At 44.9% G+C, this 19,682-nt stretch overlaps 1 protein-coding gene across 1 annotated transcript in view; it reads left to right on the top strand.

Annotated features, from left to right (window-relative positions):
• The first annotated feature begins 10,663 nt into the window (after positions 1–10,663).
• LOC309714361 (melanoma receptor tyrosine-protein kinase-like) overlaps positions 10,664–19,682 on the top strand; it is a 41,845-nt gene continuing 32,826 nt past the window's right edge. The window contains exon 1 of the mRNA XM_082546750.1: positions 10,664–10,900. Within this exon, the coding sequence (XP_082402876.1) occupies positions 10,819–10,900 (82 nt within the window). The 5' untranslated portion in view covers positions 10,664–10,818. The remainder of the gene's footprint in view (positions 10,901–19,682) is intronic.

The following is a 19,682-nucleotide window of genomic DNA, read 5'->3' as shown; positions in this document are numbered from 1 at the left end:
TTATTTAACATGTGACTTAAAATCGTATTATTATTTATTATGAACATTTTTGGCTACGACTGATGTAAAAACTCTAAAAATAGTAATAAGTAAGTAATAATAGCTCCTATTATTATTATCAGCAGTAGTAGTGTGACAGATCCACTGGTGTACACAGCTTCAGTGTGTCACTGTGGATGGTGGAGGACTGTGGGCTCAGCCTGCTCCTGTGAGACTGAATGAAGTGTTTCTACTGTTTCTACTGTTTCTATAATCTGGCTCTCTCTCACAGCGCTCGGTGGCTGCACAGCTGCAGATGTTCTGCTGTCGTCGGGCTCTTGGTCAGAGCCAGCAGCCCTGCACGGCCTCGCTTTGTGGGCAGTTTGTCTTATTGTGCGTGATGAGGAACACGCAGGTCTTTAGAAATGATTCGTGCAGCACCATAAATCTTCGTCTGAGGTGTGAAAGCTGTGGTCGGTGCAGCTTCACCCCAGCCGAACCTTCCTGACGAGAGCAGACTGGAGCTAACCCACGGGCCCCTCCTCACACGGGACTCTGCAGGGCTTAAAACGGGGCGTCATCTCCAGAGACACCTTGTGTTCAGAGCCTGTGCCGAGAACACGCTGGAACATCAGTAAAGTGACCCGAGACGCTCCTCAGTAGGCAGGCTGGGAGTGTGAGCGTTAGACGGAGGCTCGCAGACACACACGGACTGATCTTCAGCTCATTAACATGACAAAGTGCAGCTTTTCTCTGAGTGTGAGCTCGGCGTTTAGCCCGAGGACACATGCTTTCACACGCTGTACAGAGTACATTTAATCCTCCTCCTCAGGTCGGCATGTTTTCTCTAAGCCATCTGGGCTCATTAGTTTACCCTCCATGCTCCTCCTCCATTCCCAGCCTCCTCTCTGCTTCCTGTGTTTCCCTTCCTCCTCCTATTCCTCCTTCCCTTCCTCCCTTAGTGATTTGAAGTTAAACTCTCTTTGAAGAGAAACTAACAGAGTGATGCTGTGCCCTTTGACCCTGCGTAAACATTCATTCATCATATAATTATTTCATCCTTCATACATGAGCATGTACCGAAACAAGCAAAGGTAAAGCTGGGGTGAGGAGAACGCTCCAAAAAGACCACGGAGTGCCACTCCTGAAACTGAGGCTACACAGACTCACAAAATTGGACAAGAGAAGGTGGAAAAAGCTCTCAGCTTAGTGAGGATCCATCCTGCCAGTATCAGTGTCCACGCTGCTGCTGGTGTGATGCTGTGGGAAGATTTTCTGAGCACACTTTGGGCTTCATCATCATTGAACTCCACAGCTTACCTCCGTGTTACTACTGCAGGATAACACTGAGGCAGTTCACTCCACAGTCACAGGTCTCAGTCCAACGGCAGCTTTGGGACCGAACGTGAGATTCTCATCATGGATGCTGTGTGATGATGTCATCCTGTCAACATGGAGTGCTGAGAAATGTTTCCAGCACCAGTACCAGCGTACCTAATAAAGTAGCTGTGAGTGTATACAGATATTCATCTGGTGGCCAGAAGTGAAAACACAAACCCTGAATGACTGAAGGAGTCGCGGGAGGCGCACTTTGATTACATCACTGATGTGGACGGGTCACACCTGTAGATAAAAGATGAAGTCTGCGTTTTACAGCCTCAGCGTTTCGTCTGCAGGAGAGAAAAGAAGCTGGAGTATCAGTTAATGCTAGCTCGGTTATCTGCACAGATACAGCAGCGCCACACAGATACACAGAATATAATCAGTGCTCAGGACGTCCAATCAGAATCCTCAAATGTACTCTAGGATTTTCTGTTATTAACCACTGGCAAGGTCATAGGACACGCCCCTAATCATGAATTGAAACAGGTGAGCTCCTGTACAGTTTATGGATCAGGCTGTGACCATCTGTGAGAGCTGACTGACCTCACAGCCTGTGATTCTGTGTTATTCTGATATTCAGTTACAGATGTGCGGCAGGACGGTTCAGTTGGCTGCAGATGTTTTAGTTATCTGATCAAACTGGGTTTAACTTTGGTTCCCAGTAACCTGCTGACGGTTTAGCTGCAGTCAGATCAGTCAAAGCTTGTCTGGTAAACAGTTCTTATAAAACGAATGCTTGAATGCTTAATGTGACAGCCTCCTGCTTTTACCTCGCCGCCCTCCCTCATCCATTATTTTCCGCTGAAAGCTCTCAGTCGATTAACCTGATTGCACCTGCAAACAGAGGCCACGGCAAAAAGGAAAAAACTCGTCATCTTTAATCATGTTTGAACCGCCCGAGAGCAGCGAGCAGCAAAACAAGCGAGGCAGCCGGGATTCAAGGAAAAAGGGGGAGGAGCCTTTGTTACAGCACATATGTGTATATATGCAATCAGCTGTGAGGGGACCAGGACACACCTCACTCCAGGCACCTGTGCAGGTGCTATATATACATGTATGTATACATTTCAGAGCTGTGGAGGCGTCTGCAGTCAGTGAGGACATAGATGGGTGTTCCAGGAGTTCTGGTGTAGCAGTAACATGTTTAGTAGTTTCCCTGCAGATCCACACACCCTTGTGTTGTTTTTGTGTTTTGTGTGATTTCTTTTGTGAGTTTATTCTTTCCCCTCTATTTAATCCACCCTGAGAGTGAGCCAGTACAGGCCCATGGGTGGGGTGTTGCCCTGGGCTGCACTCTGTTGTTGTTTGGGTCCCTGGGCCTGTGCATGGACCTGTTGCTGTCACCGGATGTTGTATTGCTCATCAATACCTGATGAATCTATATGAAATAAAGATCTGTTTCTTCACCCTGACTGAACATGGACTCTGTTATTTGCACCCCGTCGTGGGTCTTATTATGTCCACATGCAGACTCGGTTTCTTTACAGCGGAAAGCTGTTGAACTCATATTTGAGAAACTCTCCTCCACAATGTTTTCTTACAGGCTAACATATCACAGATTTCACCAACAGGTCAAATATTATTGGAAGAAGCTCTTTAGTTACATCATATGCATCATGAAAGGTTATCGTGGCAGCTCAAATCCTCTCTCTGCTGTTTGAAGGATGTGTTAGTGTTACTGTCTTTGAATGATGAACTGAGCGCCGCTGTCAGCTAATGTAATAGCTTACAATAGAAGACTGCACACAATCAGACACCCCACCAAAAGAAATTATCGCAATACTTGACTCACTACAGGATATTACTGTGTTTTGCCAATGCAGAAGTATTGCATGTGTTGCAGTTTATTACATTTTGTCAGCATGTCCAGCACTGGGCTCAGCTAATGCCGTCTCAGGATGTATGAGATGAGCCTTCTTGCTTTTTATTTGTTTAAAAATAAAATATGGATATTTGGTGTCACCGTGTCAGTGTCTCCATCCCAACACAAATAGAACTGGTTCAGTAAAGGACCCTGATAATGCATTGCTTTAAATGTAGAGACTCTTGAGGGATGGCTGTTATGAGGAAAGGCAGCCCAGAAACTTTGCCAGCAGCTCAGGTCCTCTCAGCAGTGTTAGCTAATTCTCTTGTAGCCTGCCGTTGTGCCTGTCCTCTGATCCCGATCTCTCTAAGCAGTTTTGCTGTTGTACTGGCAACAAAGCCCCTAAACCCCACTTCCACCACCTTGATCTTCCAGCCTCTGTCCTCTGCCTCAGCTGCCAAGTTGGCATACCGCAGCTTCTTACGCTCAAATGTTTCCTCAATTGCTTCCTCCCATGGTACCATCAGCTCAATGACGTACGCAAGTTTGCAGGAGTTAGACCAAAGGACGAGGTCTGGTCGCAGAGTTGTTGTTACGATCTCTGTGGGAAAAATTAGCCTCTGATCCAAGTCCGCTTGCACCTTTCTTTTGCACTCAGCTTTCTCAACTAGACACCTGAGAACCTGGTTTTGTCTCCGTGTATATCTGCCCTGAGTAAGGCTAGTCCTACAACCAACCAAGATGTGCTTGAGAGTGGCTGGGACTGTACACAGGGGGCAGGATGGGTCCTTTCCAAATCACAGCTGCAGATTTATTGGGGAAGGCAGCACATCGTATGTCGCTCGGATGACTAAACTTAGTCTATTAGCCTCCATTCCCCAGATTTCACTCCATGAGAGTTTCCTTTTTTTAGCACTCTCCCAATTCACCCAGCAACCCTGTTTGGCCAGCGCCACGGCTCTGGCATGTCTGGCTCTTTCCTCCTGTCGTCGCACCACCTCCTCCACCATTTTCCGACGTTCAGTTACAGATGCCTGTTGCCACCAAGGTGTTACTGCGCCAAGACCAAATCCTCCTCCGCCCTGTTGGACGTGACCCACCACGTCACGATGGCCTGTAGCACAGATGTGGCTGGGGTCCACTTCCTCCCCATTGCTAGGGTGGGAGCAGCGCCTCTCACTATGGGGTCCCGGGAGTGACATCTCAAACCTCACTTTTGCACATTTAAACTCCTCTACGAGGTTAGGGATAGGCAATGACAGTATCCCGTCGCTGTAGAGGCAGCAGAACAAAGGCTGGAAGTCCACTCACTAACTCATTCTTCACCTGCAGCTCTGTCAGTCCTGCAGGTTTATCTCATCTGAATCCTGACTGCTCGTAGCAGCCGAGGCTGAGCTCAGTGCTGACAGAGTGTGGCAGAGCCGACAGCCGTTTGGACAAAGCACCCAGGTTTCATGTGTCTGTGTGTAAGTGTTGTGACCTGTTTGAGAAGGCATGCTGAGACGCTAACGGTCACCCTAACAGATAAGACGAGATCCGGAAACACAAGCTGCCTCTTTGTGTGTATAGCTGTTGAGTGTGTCTGTCTTTGTGTCCTTATATGGACTTTAACTGCTTTAAATGCCAGTGTCGTCAGACTTTGTGAGGACTCAGCTCGATCTTAATGAGCAACAGTGTTGTTTTTGGTCGGATTATTAGGGCTGGCTTGTGTGTGTGTGCGTGCATGTTTGTGTGCGTGCGTGTGTGTATGTGTGCATGTTTGTGTGTGTGTGTGTGCATGTTTTTGTGTGTGTGTGTGTGTGTGTGTGCATGTTTGTGTGTGTGTGTGTGTGTGCGTGTGTGTGCGTGCGTGTTTGTATGTGTGCGTGCGTGTGTGTATGTGTGCATGTTTGTGTGTGTGTGTGTATGTGTGCATGTTTGTGTGTGTGTGTGTGTGCATGTTTTTGTGTGTGTGTGTGTGTGTGTGTGTGTGTGTTTTCTTTCATTCGTCATCAGGTTGTCTGTTGTTTCTTGCCATGTCGGCATGTCCAGGTTCGTTCAGGTTCACGTCTGGGTTCTTCATCTTGTTTTTTTAGTTCTCCGACCGCCGTTTTGATGGTGGAGGTGATGTACTACCATGGATATTAGCTTCAGTTAGCCCTGAAGTCCCCATCCGGTGCAACAGGTGTAGAGGTGCGCACAGGTGTTTAATTCGAGTGCCACTGCAGTCAGCTGTTGAGTGCACCAACCAAACGTCATCGATCAGGTTTGCCCTGCTCAACACTCGCTCAATCACAAACAAATCGTTTATTTTAAACAATCTTTTTATGAAGGAATCTCTCAACTTCATGTGTTTAACTGACACGTGGCAACAAAACATGGATTATATACATCTGAAGGAAATTTGTCCGACTGGCTGCTCCGTCATCAGAACTGATTCTGATACTTGGTCCTCTTTTACTCCTGTTACATTACGAGACATCAGAGTCCTGCTTTGTCATATAAAACAGACTTCAAGCCCCCTTGATGTCCTTCCCTCGTCACTTTTCACTAGTGTGTTTGATTCCATTGGCCCCTGTGTTGTGGAAATGATAAATATTTCTCTTCATACTGGCTCAGTTTCCAGCTTCTTTAAACAAGCTGTTGTTGAGCCAATATTAAAGAAACCTCAGCTGGATCCATCTCTTCCTAACAGTTATAGGCCAATATCCAAATTGCCTTTCATAGCGAAGATTTTAGAAAAAGTAGTAGTAGAACAACGTAACTATTTCCTGGATAAAAATGCTGTTATGGACACTTTCCAGTCTGGTTTTCGTACATTGCATTCCACTGAAACGGCCTTACTTAGAGTATCCAGTGACATCTTGATGGCAGCAGACTCTGGAGAGCACACAGTGCTGGTCCTGCTGGATCTCAGCTCTGCTTTTGACACTGTAGATCACAGCATCATAATAAACAGACAAGAACTTGTTCAGGATTACTGGTGTTGTTTAAAAATGGTTTGTCATATTTGTCTGAGAGATCTTTTACTGTTTGCATGAATCATGTGATGTCAGAATCAACAGTTTTACCGTGTGGGGTACCTCAGGGATCTGTCCTGGGTCCAATTCTCTTTCTACTTTATGTATTCCCCCTAGGCCAAATTATTAAGCGCTATAAAAATATCTCCTATCATCTTTATGCTGATGACATTCAACTGTACCGTTCCTTCAGGATTTCTGAGTTTTATAAATTGTCTCATTTAAGTCATTGCCTGACAGAAATCAACTAATGGTTGAATGACAATTTCCTCCAACTAAACTCTGATAAGACAGAAACTCTAATTATTGCTCCACCGTATCAGCTTCTTAAACCCTTCTGTAAAATCAAGCCTCAGAAACCTCGGTGCCATGTTTGACAGCTCGATGTCACTCGAGCAGCTGGTCCGAAACTGTTTTTATCATCTAAGGAATATTTCAAAACTCAGACTAATGGTGTCAAAGCCTGAACTGGAGATGATTATTCAAGCTTTTATTTCCTCCCATTTAGACTACTGTAACTTTTTACTTCTTTTAACAAATCAGCCTTAAATCGTCTTCAGACGGTGCAGAATGCAGCAGCACGACTCTTAACAGGCTCCAAGAGAAGATCTCATATCACTTCAGTCTTGGCCTCCCTTCACTGGTTTCCTGTAAGTTTTAGGTTTCATTTTAAAATTTTAGTTCTAACCTTTAGGGCCCTACATGGTCAAGCTCCCCAATATTTGTATATATATTGTTTTATATTTCCATTTCTTGTATTGTAAAGCACTTTGTGGGTTTTTTTTTTATCTGTGAAAAGTGCTATATAAATACATTTTACTTACTTCTCCAAGTTTGGGTTAATGTTTTGCTTTGCATCAGTTGTCTTGCCTTTTGTTTGAACCTTGTTTATCATCCTTATTAAATGGATCACTTTTTGTTATCTCAAATTATGTTCCATGTTCCATTTTGTCTGCACTTGGGTCCATACATCCCACAGTCGGCTACTCAGCCACACTGTGACACCACATCTGGGTAGATTCTGCCTGGCAGCTTGCCGTCAGCTTTTATTAGACGCAAAAGAGCATGAAAATCCATTAAAGTGTTGATTTTTCTGCAGATGCTTTGTTGGCAAAAAGTGAGCGACCACGTTTTAGGCAAACAGAAAAATCCACACGAAGCAGAGACGAGTTATTAATTATGAATCCAGCAAATGTTGCACTGTGAGCGAAGTCACTGACCCCGTTGGCATGAACGCACATGTTAAACAGCACTGGTCTTAAATCAGGTCACAGAGTGACACAACTTCACAGCCTGCTTTCATTTCATGAAGTGATTAGAAAGAAAAACAACTGTACAGAAAATATGACAGTTTTTAATGTAGAAATCTATCGTGTCAGTAATCCTCCAGAGGAGACCGTCTACAGAAATGACTTTTCATGTCTCAGGTGAATCTGGCACATGTCTGAAAATGAACTTACAGTCACTCGCGCTAGTTTCAGGTGATCGGTGTTCTGAAAAACACTCTACCTGTCAAGCTGTCCTAGTTGTTACTGCGCATGCGCACAACTCAAAACGCCCATGTTTTCAGTGTTAATAGTACACGTCTATTATTGGATCCTACCTCGATCTCGTACGTGTGAAAAAGGGTTAGTATTACGTTTTACTAACATGTGTTTTGTTTTTTTGTGCAAAAATACTCCAACTTGGAGTCTCAATTGAAGTCGTATTTCTAGTCTCGATTTAGTACTTCTAAACTTCTATAAACTGGCATACGGTGTAAACCATATCCTACCTAAATAAATACAAGCAGGGAGCATGTTTTGACAGCTGATTTGGCCATCAGAACGTCCATCGTACGATGGAGGCATAAACCATGTAAGGTGGTATATTCTGATAAGGTAGCACGGATTGATAGACATGAATATAAATTTCACTACAGTAGGATGTTTTGACAAAGTAGGACGTTTCGTCAGAACACCGGCAATGTGACTAAATATGGTGCCACCATCTTTACACCACAAAGCCCAATCATTTCTGGAAATCCAACTCAAACAACACCGAGCTCAACATTTAGAACAACTTATGAACTATGTAATGAACGGTTTTCATCAACCTCGACAAACTTAACTTCCCAAATTCTACAAGAAGAAGGCTGAAGTTTGAAGTGGCCTCTACAGTGTTTAACTCCTTCATCTATCAGTAAACAGCATTTTCATGAAACTGCAGAGTCCAGAATTTTGTTGTTCAGGTCTAAAAGTGTGAAAAGCAGCAGTGTGAACATAAATAATGTAAATGCACATGAATGTTGTCAAGTGTGAGTCCACAGAGCTGCACACTCTAAGCTCTGAAGGAATTTAACATTACAGCTGAGGGACAAGTTTCGGTTGTTTGCTGACCAAACCCAACAATACATTTCTCATCATTAAACTTAAGATGAAAACACTCAGAATCTCCTCTGTGTCACATGTTTATCCTTTAAGCCTCTGGGTGATGGAAACAAGCAGAGAACAGCAGAAACATGCAGTGAAATATCCGTCCATGAACCCAAATGGGAAGTGCTGCTCAGAACATGTACACCTGTGTGACTCAGCTATTGGCTTTTTTTTGTTTTTCTCATGTATTTCAGCGCTGATGATGGGTTGGTGACAGTTACACCCCAAAGTTTTGTAGAAGTGCTTTGTGCTGAATGTGAATCATATTAAAATATTTCATGTGACTGTGAATTAGTGAAGAGGGATGGATGGATGGATTGGAGTGCTAGTTAATAAGCACTTAAAAGCATAGAAGACAGTGAATGAGGCATGTTGTATGGAGCGCTTTGAGTACTCCCGGAGTAGAAAAGCACTAAGAATCAGTCCATTTGCCGTGGATGGATGGTACTCTGTGCTTTTTTTCTTAGTGTCTGATTAAAAACTGTGTGCGCTCCACACTCGGTGCAGGTGTTTGTTGTTTCTTCATCGTTTCAGGCTGATCATGTGATGTTATCTGGATCTGTGTCATCGCTGTTGTTTCTGTGGTTGTGTAAGACATCAGCTGTATTAATCCAGCAGCACGCATGAGTGCTCTTTTGTTTTCAGTTTGTTTGTGTCTGCATGTCATGTTTTTTTCCTCTGCAAAGGGAGCAGCAGGTCTGACGGCTCTGATTTTAACAATCATTGTGTCTAAATCCCTGCGCTGGAATCAATGGAAAGTTTAATGTAAAGGTCAAAAAAGCATCACGTGTTGATGGACCGCATCCCTGGTGGTGCAAACCCCACAAAAACAATTCAAGTCAGAAATAATTATCAATGCATCCATTCTTCCTGTTCATCCAGTTCAGGGTCACAGGAGCTGGAGCCTGTTCCGGCTGGGTAAGGGCCCACTGTGGGCCGGTCAGCAGGCAATCACAGTGCTAACCAGTGAGAGTGACAGACATTTGCACTCAAGTCCAGCTGAGAAGGCTGGAGAGAGCCACATGGGCACAGGACAACACGGAAACTCAGCCAGGGTTCGAACCAGGAACCTGCAGCCTGTGAGGCCACAGTGCTGAGCGACCCACCTGACTCAAACTGCATTTATTCCATGTTCTCTGAAGAAATGCTTCATAATTCAACATGAGTCTAAAGTTACCAGATTTTAGTTTTACCCAAACTGTCAGATGCAGAGAGGATCATGAAACCAGCTCATCTGTGGCTCACTTTCACTCACCTGTTCGTCTCAAACATCCACACGCCACGCTGCTCGTGGCCACCAGGGGACCCAAAGAGGAAAGAAAAATACACTTTCTTTATTGTGAGTCTAAATCAGACTCACAATGAGAACTGTTTGAGTTTCGGGTCCCTCCTGTTTGTGTGTTTGCAAAATATTGTGAAGATGTTTGGAGATGTTCGTACACCTGCGGGATAAAACAGGCAAAACACAGAAGCAGAAAAACTCAACGAGCGTTTTAGAAATAAGAAGTCAGAGCTCAGTTACCGGAGCACCTGCCAGAAAACAAGGAAACAAAAGTATTTTAGACATTTAGAAAAAGAATTCATTACAGCTAAAAGTTGTATTTTTGTGTAAGACGCAAATAACAAACTGAAAAGATGTTTTTACTAATCTGAGAAACAAATGAACCAGGAACAAAATTCAACAGTGAAACTGATTTTCTGTTCAGGATTAAAGTAAATCAGTGAGATTCGGAGTTTTAATAACAATGATATCAAAATGTTTGAATAAAGAACACGATGTGAGTCAGTGTCAGAGTCACGGACGACACCGGGCTGCGACCCCTCTGTCACTCTTTTTTTTCTTCACAGTGTTCAGTCATTAGTGGATAAAGCCCACAGTGCGTGTTGTTCCACATTTCCACAATTTCCCGTTCATAAAGTGAGAAGTTGGTGTCTTATTATCTTCGCATTTCCGCTGATCTTACTTCAGTTTTACAGCTTAATGAAAGTCGATCCTTTGTGTTCCTGTGCGCACGGACACGCGGGTTTGGGTGTCATGTCAATAAAGCTAAATGGATTTGAAAAGGAGGTGTGGGTGGAGGTGGAGGAGGTGTGGACTTCCCCGCTCCGAGCTCGGAGCCGTCATTCAGCTGCAGGACGCTCTGGAGATCAGTCTCTGCTGTACCTGCTGCTCATGGAGGAGTCCGTCCACGCACTTCACGCACACTCCGAGTACCAGAGTTAGGATCGAACCGCGGACATGAAGCTTCTCTGCGGAGGAGGAGCGGCGCTGCTGCTGCTGCTGCTCGGCCGCTGCTGCTGCACCACTCCCGACAGGAGAGGTAGGAACCGGGGACGTTGCTCCGGGGTGGGTTAAAAAGTTGGTGTGTCCCCGCTGAGGGCACCGCTGCGGCTCAGCCGCTCCGCGGGCGTCGGGATCACACATGTGACCTGGGGTCTCAGAGCTCGTGTAAAAGTACAGAAACTGGAGCAAAGTGGTTTCAGAGTCAGAGTGAGACAGCCTGCAGAAATGATCATTACAACTGATTCAGGATCAGAAGGTCCGGGGCAGTATTCCACAGAGGAAAACACGCGTGTTCGAACATCAGAGTCACGACTCTGATCTATACGCGGTCTTAAATGTTAACCCTTTAAAGTTACTGTACATGCTGAGGAAGTGACCTTTTGCTCCGTGATATCAAATGAATGTAACATCAGAGTGATTCCGCCGATCGGATCCCTCACAGGAGGAAGTACGAGCCTCTAAATTGGAGTTAACTGGAATTAACAGGTCAGACTGCTCTGCGGGTTCAGACACAGCCGAGGAGGCTCCGCTTCTCCCCAGGAGGTGCTTCCGCCACTCACAGGAGGCCCGCGGGCAGATTACATCTCACAGAGGGGTCGGAGGGATGTGACCCGGGAGAGGGAGGGAGGAGGACGGATACAGAAATGAAAGAAGTGTGAGAGGAATGTTTGCACCGGAATCAAATTAAAAGCAGAGCGAATAAACACAGTTAAAAACAGATGCATGAAGAAGCTCGAACAGACACAAATCAGGTGTGCCTTTAAAGGTGACCGTGTGCGGACAGCAGGTCACTCTGCTGTCCACTCAGCTCCGCGGGTGAGCGTGGAGGACTGATCGCAGGTTTAACACACCTGTAATAAACAGTAAAAAGTGAATGTCAGAGGCGGTGTGTCTGAGCCAGAGATGGAGCCATGCGTGGAGAAAGTTTGTGGAAGCTCGCGGCTGAAGACGTTTAAACTCACACACACTGACGCTCATCGCCAATTAAACCTTCATTTCCTCTCGTGTTTGCTTTGCATCTGAGCCAAAGCTCGCGTCTCCCCCACAGAGAACATGCAACAGCACAGGGACATCAGAGTGCAGTTCATCTGTAATACTCCTAATAATGAGACACGTGACATGTGAGAGGCTGACGTGTTTTAAATGATAATCAGGCTTTACAGTTGTTTACAGACGCTAGGACACATGTCTCAATACTTAGGTCACGTTTGCAAAACTCCTCACACAGTGAGCACAACAGAAGTCTATGTGGGCTAAACTGAGGACCAGTTATCATTGTTTTGGCACAAAATGCATCCAATGACTACATCTCTCAAATTTCATGAATTATCTTCTCACTCAGACACAACAACTGCCAAAAATCTTTGTACGTACAGGACATTTTGCATGTGCTTATATACTGTTTTCAAAACTGTTACAGTTTTTCTCAAATGCTAAAACACATTTCACAAACGTTACCACCAGGTCCCCCAATGTCCAAACACAACACCCTTCTCTAAAGCTACATAAACACAACCACACCTTCCCACTGCAAAACTCAAACTCCCACACCAAGAGAGCAGCTCGAAGCTGTCAAAACTGTAAACACTATACACAGCATTACACACTACAGCAAAACAATTGAAAACACAATGCTCAATTTGTGAGAAGGTTCTTTGTTTCATAACTGCCAATGCATATTTTAGAAACTATACAGTAACGGATCGTCGTAGATCTCTGCAGAGGATTAGGCATTTAGATTTGTGAGTTTCATATGAGTAGTATAAATCTATAGAAAATCCTGCATGTACGTACACTACTGTAACACAACTCAATGCAAAAACAGAATCTATTGCACACAACAGTAATCTTGAAAACATGAACAGGGTGTGAAGTGTATTTACGTTATTCACACCACACACACACCACAATCACTGTGCGGCATCATGTCGCTGAGCTGTTGCTCGCATCTCGTCCGTAATGATGGTGCGAGGTTGTCTTGCTCTCCCTCCTGGACCTTCTCCTCTCCCATGTTGGCCTCCTCCTCTTCCTCGTTGGTCGCTCCTCTTCCTCCTCTCATTTGAACTCCTCTTCCTCATTGGCCTGCTCCTCTTCTTCCAGGGCCAGCTCTTCTCCCTCCTCTGCATCAAATTCCTCTTCCCCTGACTCTGCCTTCATCCATTGTGTTTGTTTGGAACCTTCAGCATACTGTGCACTCTGAACTTGCTTTTACATGTGGGTACAGCATTAGCAACAAGTGTCTTCAATTTTGAGTCATTGTGTGTAGTGACTGACGCCAGGTGTGTTCCCTGTGTTCAAAGATTGGTGACTGTGGCAAGCATTTTGCATCACATGGGCTTTCATTTGAGGATATGAGCAGAGTTGTTTTGCAACATGTGTTTTAGCAAGGAAAAATGTGTTTAGATTTATGAGTACAGAGGGTTGTGTTTTGTGAATTGTGTCTTCATGTGACATGTGTTTATGGTACTGGAATATGGTGGCTACATTTAGTAAATGTGTTTAGACTACTGGTCATTTGGGTTACAGGATTGGCTTTTGTGTTTTAACATTTGAGAAAAACTGTAAACTCATGGCCAAAACAATAACACAATGCAAAACTTAAAAAGACAGCAAAATCCAACAGCAATATTTTATTGAAACATATTTTAAATCTAAAAATGCAGTTTAACCAGCCACAGCTGATTCTCATTGTAGATGAACATCTGCACAGGTGTTACTCCTTCAATTTTTCAACTCCTTCAATTCTGGCAGCCAGAAGATTCTTTCCTAGGTGTGTTGCCCTAGATGACATAAGATGTGATGTGGATGAGAACCTGTGGCCAAATGGAGGAGACCGAGTAGATTAGCATTACTATTGTATGTGTATCAGTGGATGGTGTGTATACAAATTCTTGTATTTTGGGATTACTTAGTGCAAAAACATAAAAATACATAAACAAATATTAACAAATTCTGCATGATGTCTGATTCATTCCAGTAACATATATTGAAATTATAAACAGAGATGTGTCCTTGTTTTACACAAGAAAACACTGTAATGCTACATGTTGTTAGTGTTTTTTAGGTCATTGTTTTGTGGGTGACAAAGTGTGTTTGTCGGCTGTCAACCTTTGCTAGTGTTCTGGAAGAATGAGTTTATTTGAGACCTGAATGAAGTGTTTTGGTAGTTGTAGTGCATTTTGAATGTGAAATGAACTGCTTTGCCAAGCTGACGGTCAGTTAGGAGGATTGTGTGAAGAGTTTTGCAAAAGTGACCTAAGTATTGAGAAATGTGTCCTAGCGTCTGTAAAAAACTGTAAGTGAAAGGTGGAAAATGTTGCAGCGTGAGGATCTCAGCTCCACAGCTGCATTTGTGTAATGCCTGCGTTTCTGTTTGGATTTGGAGCAGTGATCAGTGCGATTAGTCTGTCTGCATGACTCACAATGCATACAAGCATCAGGCTGAATGAAAGTTTGCAGAAAGGTGGAGCAAAGAAGAAGCCCATGTGACTTTCATTAAGACTGTCAGACAAAGCATTGACTCTGGTGGAGGGCACTCGCTCTGCTCTCTGCTGTGGGTCTAACAGGCTCCTCTGGTCACATTTGGGACTTTCATTCACATATAGCTAATGTTTGCTGCTCATCTGCAAGCTGCTTTGCAGCCCACCTCCACCCAGCTCCTTCTTTTGTTACTGATGCCTGCTCTGCTCTGTGATGGTGTTCTCCTACGCCGAGTCGTAACTGTCGGTGGTCTTTACCAAAATCAGTGATTGCGTCACACGCTCGGCCACAACAATAGGGGCGGAGCTTTAATCAACCATTGTGTGATTATTGTTGTTGTAATTTGAGTGAAACACCCGAGGTTCACAGCAACACAAACACGTTATTCTGCACAGACACAAACGTACACAACAGCAGATCATAAAGAGAACATTACAGTCCATATAGACGTAAACTCCACCACAGTTCCATCCCTGATGCTCTCAGCTCCTTATGTAATGTGCATTCTCCTCGTATTGTAGTACTTTGAGTACATGTTGTAGTTTTCTCCTTCTTTTCTCGCTCATTGATCTCCATCAGAAACCTGCAGGAGCTCGTTTCTCTGACTGATCGGTGATTGATGGCTTCGGCCTGCGTCCATGCTGTGAGGCTTAAACTGTCTCTGCTCCTCCCACATTCTCCATGAGACAGACGTCCCACAGGGAACGATAACCTCATCAGAGAGGAGGACGAGAATGAGTTCACATCCTGGGTGGAGTGGGTCAGTGTGGGGTCTGATTAGATGAGTGTGGGGATGCTCAGAGCAGAGAGCTCCGGGCTCATGGTGGTTTAGTTCTTATTACTGACCCATAAACACACGAGTCTGTATATCTTGGTTGTGAGAAGTTGTGACGTGTGCAGGACGAGTCCACAGTGTCTCAGTGAGCAGACAAGCTGCTGTGAGGTGTGACGTACGGCAGCAGGTGGTTAGAGAACAGGATGTGACTGAGGTCCTTCAGCATCCTTTGGGCTCTGTGCAGACCTGTAGCACTGAGTGTGTGTGTGAAATAGTGAATGCAGGTTGTACAGCCTGGAAAAGCATTGTGGGTTTACCACATCCCACACCACATGTGCTGTGGGAACTACCGAGGTGATAATGTAACTTAATCGAAGAGAAGAAATCCCCACTCACAGCTCAGAGTGGAAAGAGCACACGAGGCTCAGCATCATAAATAACATGCAAGTTAGATTTTAGAGAAGACACAGCCGATCTTCTTCCTCTTTCTGCTCCTTTCAGAAGTCATCCGCCTCCATCTCCTCCTGCCCCAGCCCTCTTGCCACACCAGCCTCTGCATGTCCTCCTGCACTGCATCCATGAACGTGCTGGACGTTCACTTTTAAACCCAGTTTGGAAAAACATGTCGCGAGGTCTTGGGCACAGATCCCAGAGATAAGGCAGGATGTGATGTCAGTTATTAGTTTATTAACAAGAGGAGGAAACCCTCAGCAGGAAGGGGAGGGGCTTCACATTAGAAATAAATACATTTTAAAAATACGACGTTTCTTTGAACGCATCATAAACTACAGCAGCAGGCAGGATGTAAACAGGAAGGAGCGTTAGAAAAAACTTCATCCAGGATTAAATGCAGCCTGTAAAACCTATCGATCATTGTCATTGATCCCACAGTGCCACAGTTCCCATCAGCCCCGGTGTTTCCTCGGCAAGTTTAACCTGCGCCTCAGAAAGAACAGGAAATGACACGGCTGATAAATGAATGTTGTATTTTTGAGAATTTCTCAGGTTAACCTTTTATTTTGACAGTTTCTGGTTGGATTGCAGGGCATTATGGGAGATTTCAGTGTATGTCAGACCATTCAGGCTGCTCTGCTGAGATTAGAGTTTTATCTGTGTGTGTGTGTGTGTGTGTGTGTGTGTGTGTGTGTGTGTGTGTGTGTGTGTGTGTGTGTAATAAGTGAAAACAGCTGACTGTGTTCCATCTTTGTTTCAAACACAATTTGATTAGCAGGAGGATTTGAGTGAGTCTGAGTGTATTTGTGTGACTGTCATTGTTGAGAATGGGCTGTTGTTTCACTGCAGAGTGCCTGCAGGCCAAGACTGAGGGTTAAATTCTCTCATGTCATTAAACCAAAGATGGCGACCAAACAAGTCAACCCAGTCTCATGGCAGTTGGTGAGATAATCACGACCTTGTCTTGTTTTACCAGAAAACAATTTGTATTTTGATTCACGCTCCGCAACATTATTTGGTGTCTCTGAACACAACAGTTCATCAGTGCAGCCTCACATGTGCTCGTTAAACAGCAAAAAGCTGTGTGTGTGTTTCAGAGTTTGTATTCACTTTAAATATAAAAGCAGGTACAAATGTGTCGCTTTGTCATGACGATGTGCTAGTTGGGTTGAGAAAAATGGCTGCCATGTCTTTTTTCCATCTTTGTTTTCCTGGTTGCCATGGTGATGCTCTCTTTACTAGAAACACACCTCAGGAAATTTGTCCTGTGAAATGCAGCGCTGACATATTCATGACCTCAAGCACGAAAAGAAAAGAAAGATTGTATGTGATCATTTCATGGACTGTATCGCCACAAACCAGCGAAGAAGTAATCTGTTACATATTACAAGTTACTTCCCTTAAAAGTAATGGTGTAGATGACTTAATTACTTGCCAGAGAAAGTAACTGGCTGCATTAATTTCATGTTACTGTGTAAATGAGCTGATTGCACTGTCACATAATTACCAGTTAACAAACTAAAGTCTCACACTGACCCAGTCTCTGTCCCAAACACACACACACACACACACACACACACACACACACACACACACACACACACACACACCAACGTCCTCTCAGTTTTTAAGTTTGAACACAAAAACAATCAGATTTCTACACTGAGCTGTTCGGAGACTTTAAGCGTGTCTCTCTGATGACACCAGCTGCTCTGATTGGCTGCACTCTCTGCTGATTGTGTGTGCTGGGAGAGAGCAGCTGCTTGCTTTCTGTGTTTCTGATCCAGCTTCAGCTGCAGTAAATCATCAAACACTGATTGTTGTGGCTGCACAGAGCATCTGTGTGTGTGTGGGTGTGTGTGTGTGTGGGTGTGTGTGTGTGTGTGTGTGTGTGAGAGTTCCCATTGAGTTTGACTTTTTGGAAAGACCTTGGCTGTGTGTGTAAGTGAAACTCGACTCCAATAATAAAGAAGACGTTGGAGCCTGGCGGTAACCATGGTAATGCTGTTAACATACCCAGCCGAGCTGCACTGACTAAAAAAAGTACGACAACAATCGGCCCGACTGAAAAACACCCCAAAAACTGAGCCGAGGTCAGCGGTGTAACTCCCAAAGCTCTCTGAGTCCTGCCTCAATTCAAGAGTTTTGATTGGCTGCTGGTTTAGGAGGGGCCGGACACGCTGAGCTTTTCCTCATGAATCAAAGCGAACCACACACTGATGATTGAGCTTTTGTGTGCGTGTGTGAGGACGTCTGATGTGATGGTAGCTGAACGTGCCAGCATCGTGTCAGAGCGGCGATGCTCTCCGCCCGCACATCCTTCTTCTTCTCCTCCAGATCATGGTCACTGGTGTCTATCCCAGCTGGCGTGGGGTAAGAGGCGGAGTACACGTTGGACAGGCTTCCAGCCTATCACAGGGCCACACACAGACACACAACCGTCCACACTCACATCACGTGTTTGGACTGTGGGAGGAAGCCAGAGTATAGACAGGCCTGCGTACTGAGAGGCGATGATGCTAACCACCACACCACCACCCTAATGCTGTGCAGTCAGTTAAATTACTTTAAGTTACTGTAACGACTCCACACTGTCATCACTGAACCCCAACAATCACTGACTCCCTGTGAGCAGCGACAGCAGGAAGAAGCCACCAGCACAACGAGGTGAAGGTGAACTTTAGTACACGTGTCACACTGATGCAGGTGTGTGTGTGTGTGTGTGTGTGTGTGTGTGTGTGTGTGTGTGTGTGTAGATGAACGTGATGATGCTTTGTTTTGGGTTTAAGATAAGATAAGATAAGATAGAACTTTATTAATCCCTCGGGTGGGTTCCTCTGGGAAATTCGATTTCCAAAAAAGCACAGCACCGACAGAAGTTACAGAGTTACAGAATATTATATATATATATATATATATATATATATATATATATATATATATACACACACACATATATATAAATACAGAGACAATATAAATAAAATATACAAAGGGGATAAATAGAATAAATAGGAATAAAAATAAAAATACAAGTGAATGAATTGCACATTTCAAGTATTGAGTCTATTGCACCGTTGACTATTTACAAAAGTATTGCACAAAAGGTATTGTACAGTGAGGTGAAGAGGCACTACAGCTTAGTTGTTCCCTCCTTTGTCCTCCTGTTTCTGCGCCTTTGTGGTCGTTTCCACCACATGTAAACACTCAGGTGTTTCCACAGGTGTGTAAACCTGTGTTTAGGTGGTTGAGTGAGTCGCAGCTGTTTTTGGCTTGTGTCAGTTTCACTGAGGTATTCACACAGATATCAGCTGTCACGCTGAAATGTCATTTTCACCAGCGCTGAGTCACCGATGGGACTCGCTCCAGACTGCTGGGAGCTGCAGGTGGGAACGAGAACTTGAATCTAACTGCGTTGGCGAGTTAAGTCCGTGTTGCTGTTGTAATGAATGTGAGACGCTGTGTGTGGTAGGTTTCCCAGCGGCGGCGGCTAACGCCCGTCAAGAGCAGCCTGTGGGATTTTCAGAGCAGGAATGTGAAAAATGTCAATAATGGAGCTGAGAAAGTGCTCGCCGGATTATACAGGCCACTCGTGTACCTGCGTGCCCGCACGCCATCACACAAACCCCACTCGGTGCTTTAGAGGCTTTTCTTACGACCTGCTGTCTCTGTTGGTCGGGCTCTGAAGGTTGGAGCTCACACGCAGCCCTCATCGGGCTTCACACCTGCAGCCTGCAGGTATCTGCATGGAAGATAAACAGTTGATGATTGTCACAAACTGCATGTAATGACACGGCAGCAGGAACGAGCCTCCCTCAAAGGTCTCTGGACTCCACCTTAGAGACTGGGTGAGGGGCTCAGAGGAGAGCCGCTGCTCTTCTACACTGAGACAGGTACCTGACTCACCTGGAGGCTCCTAGTTGAGATGTATGTCCTCCTGGAAGGAGCTGCAGGGCAGACTCAGGATATTGGGAGAGTTTCAGTGTCTCAGCTGGCTCAGAAATGCGTCTTTGTCCCCGTGGCTGGAGGAGGAGGTGACTGAGACGTTGCTGGTTGAGGGTGAGGTGACCACATGGATGCTAACTGGTCTGAAGCATCCCTCAGTGAAATC

The sequence above is a fragment of the Aulonocara stuartgranti genome (assembly GCF_965226115.1).
Source record: "Aulonocara stuartgranti genome assembly, chromosome: 9".
Taxonomy (NCBI): Eukaryota; Metazoa; Chordata; class Actinopteri; order Cichliformes; family Cichlidae; genus Aulonocara; species Aulonocara stuartgranti.
Note: the sequence above shows the minus strand (reverse complement) of the source record. Positions and strands in the feature narration are given on the sequence as shown.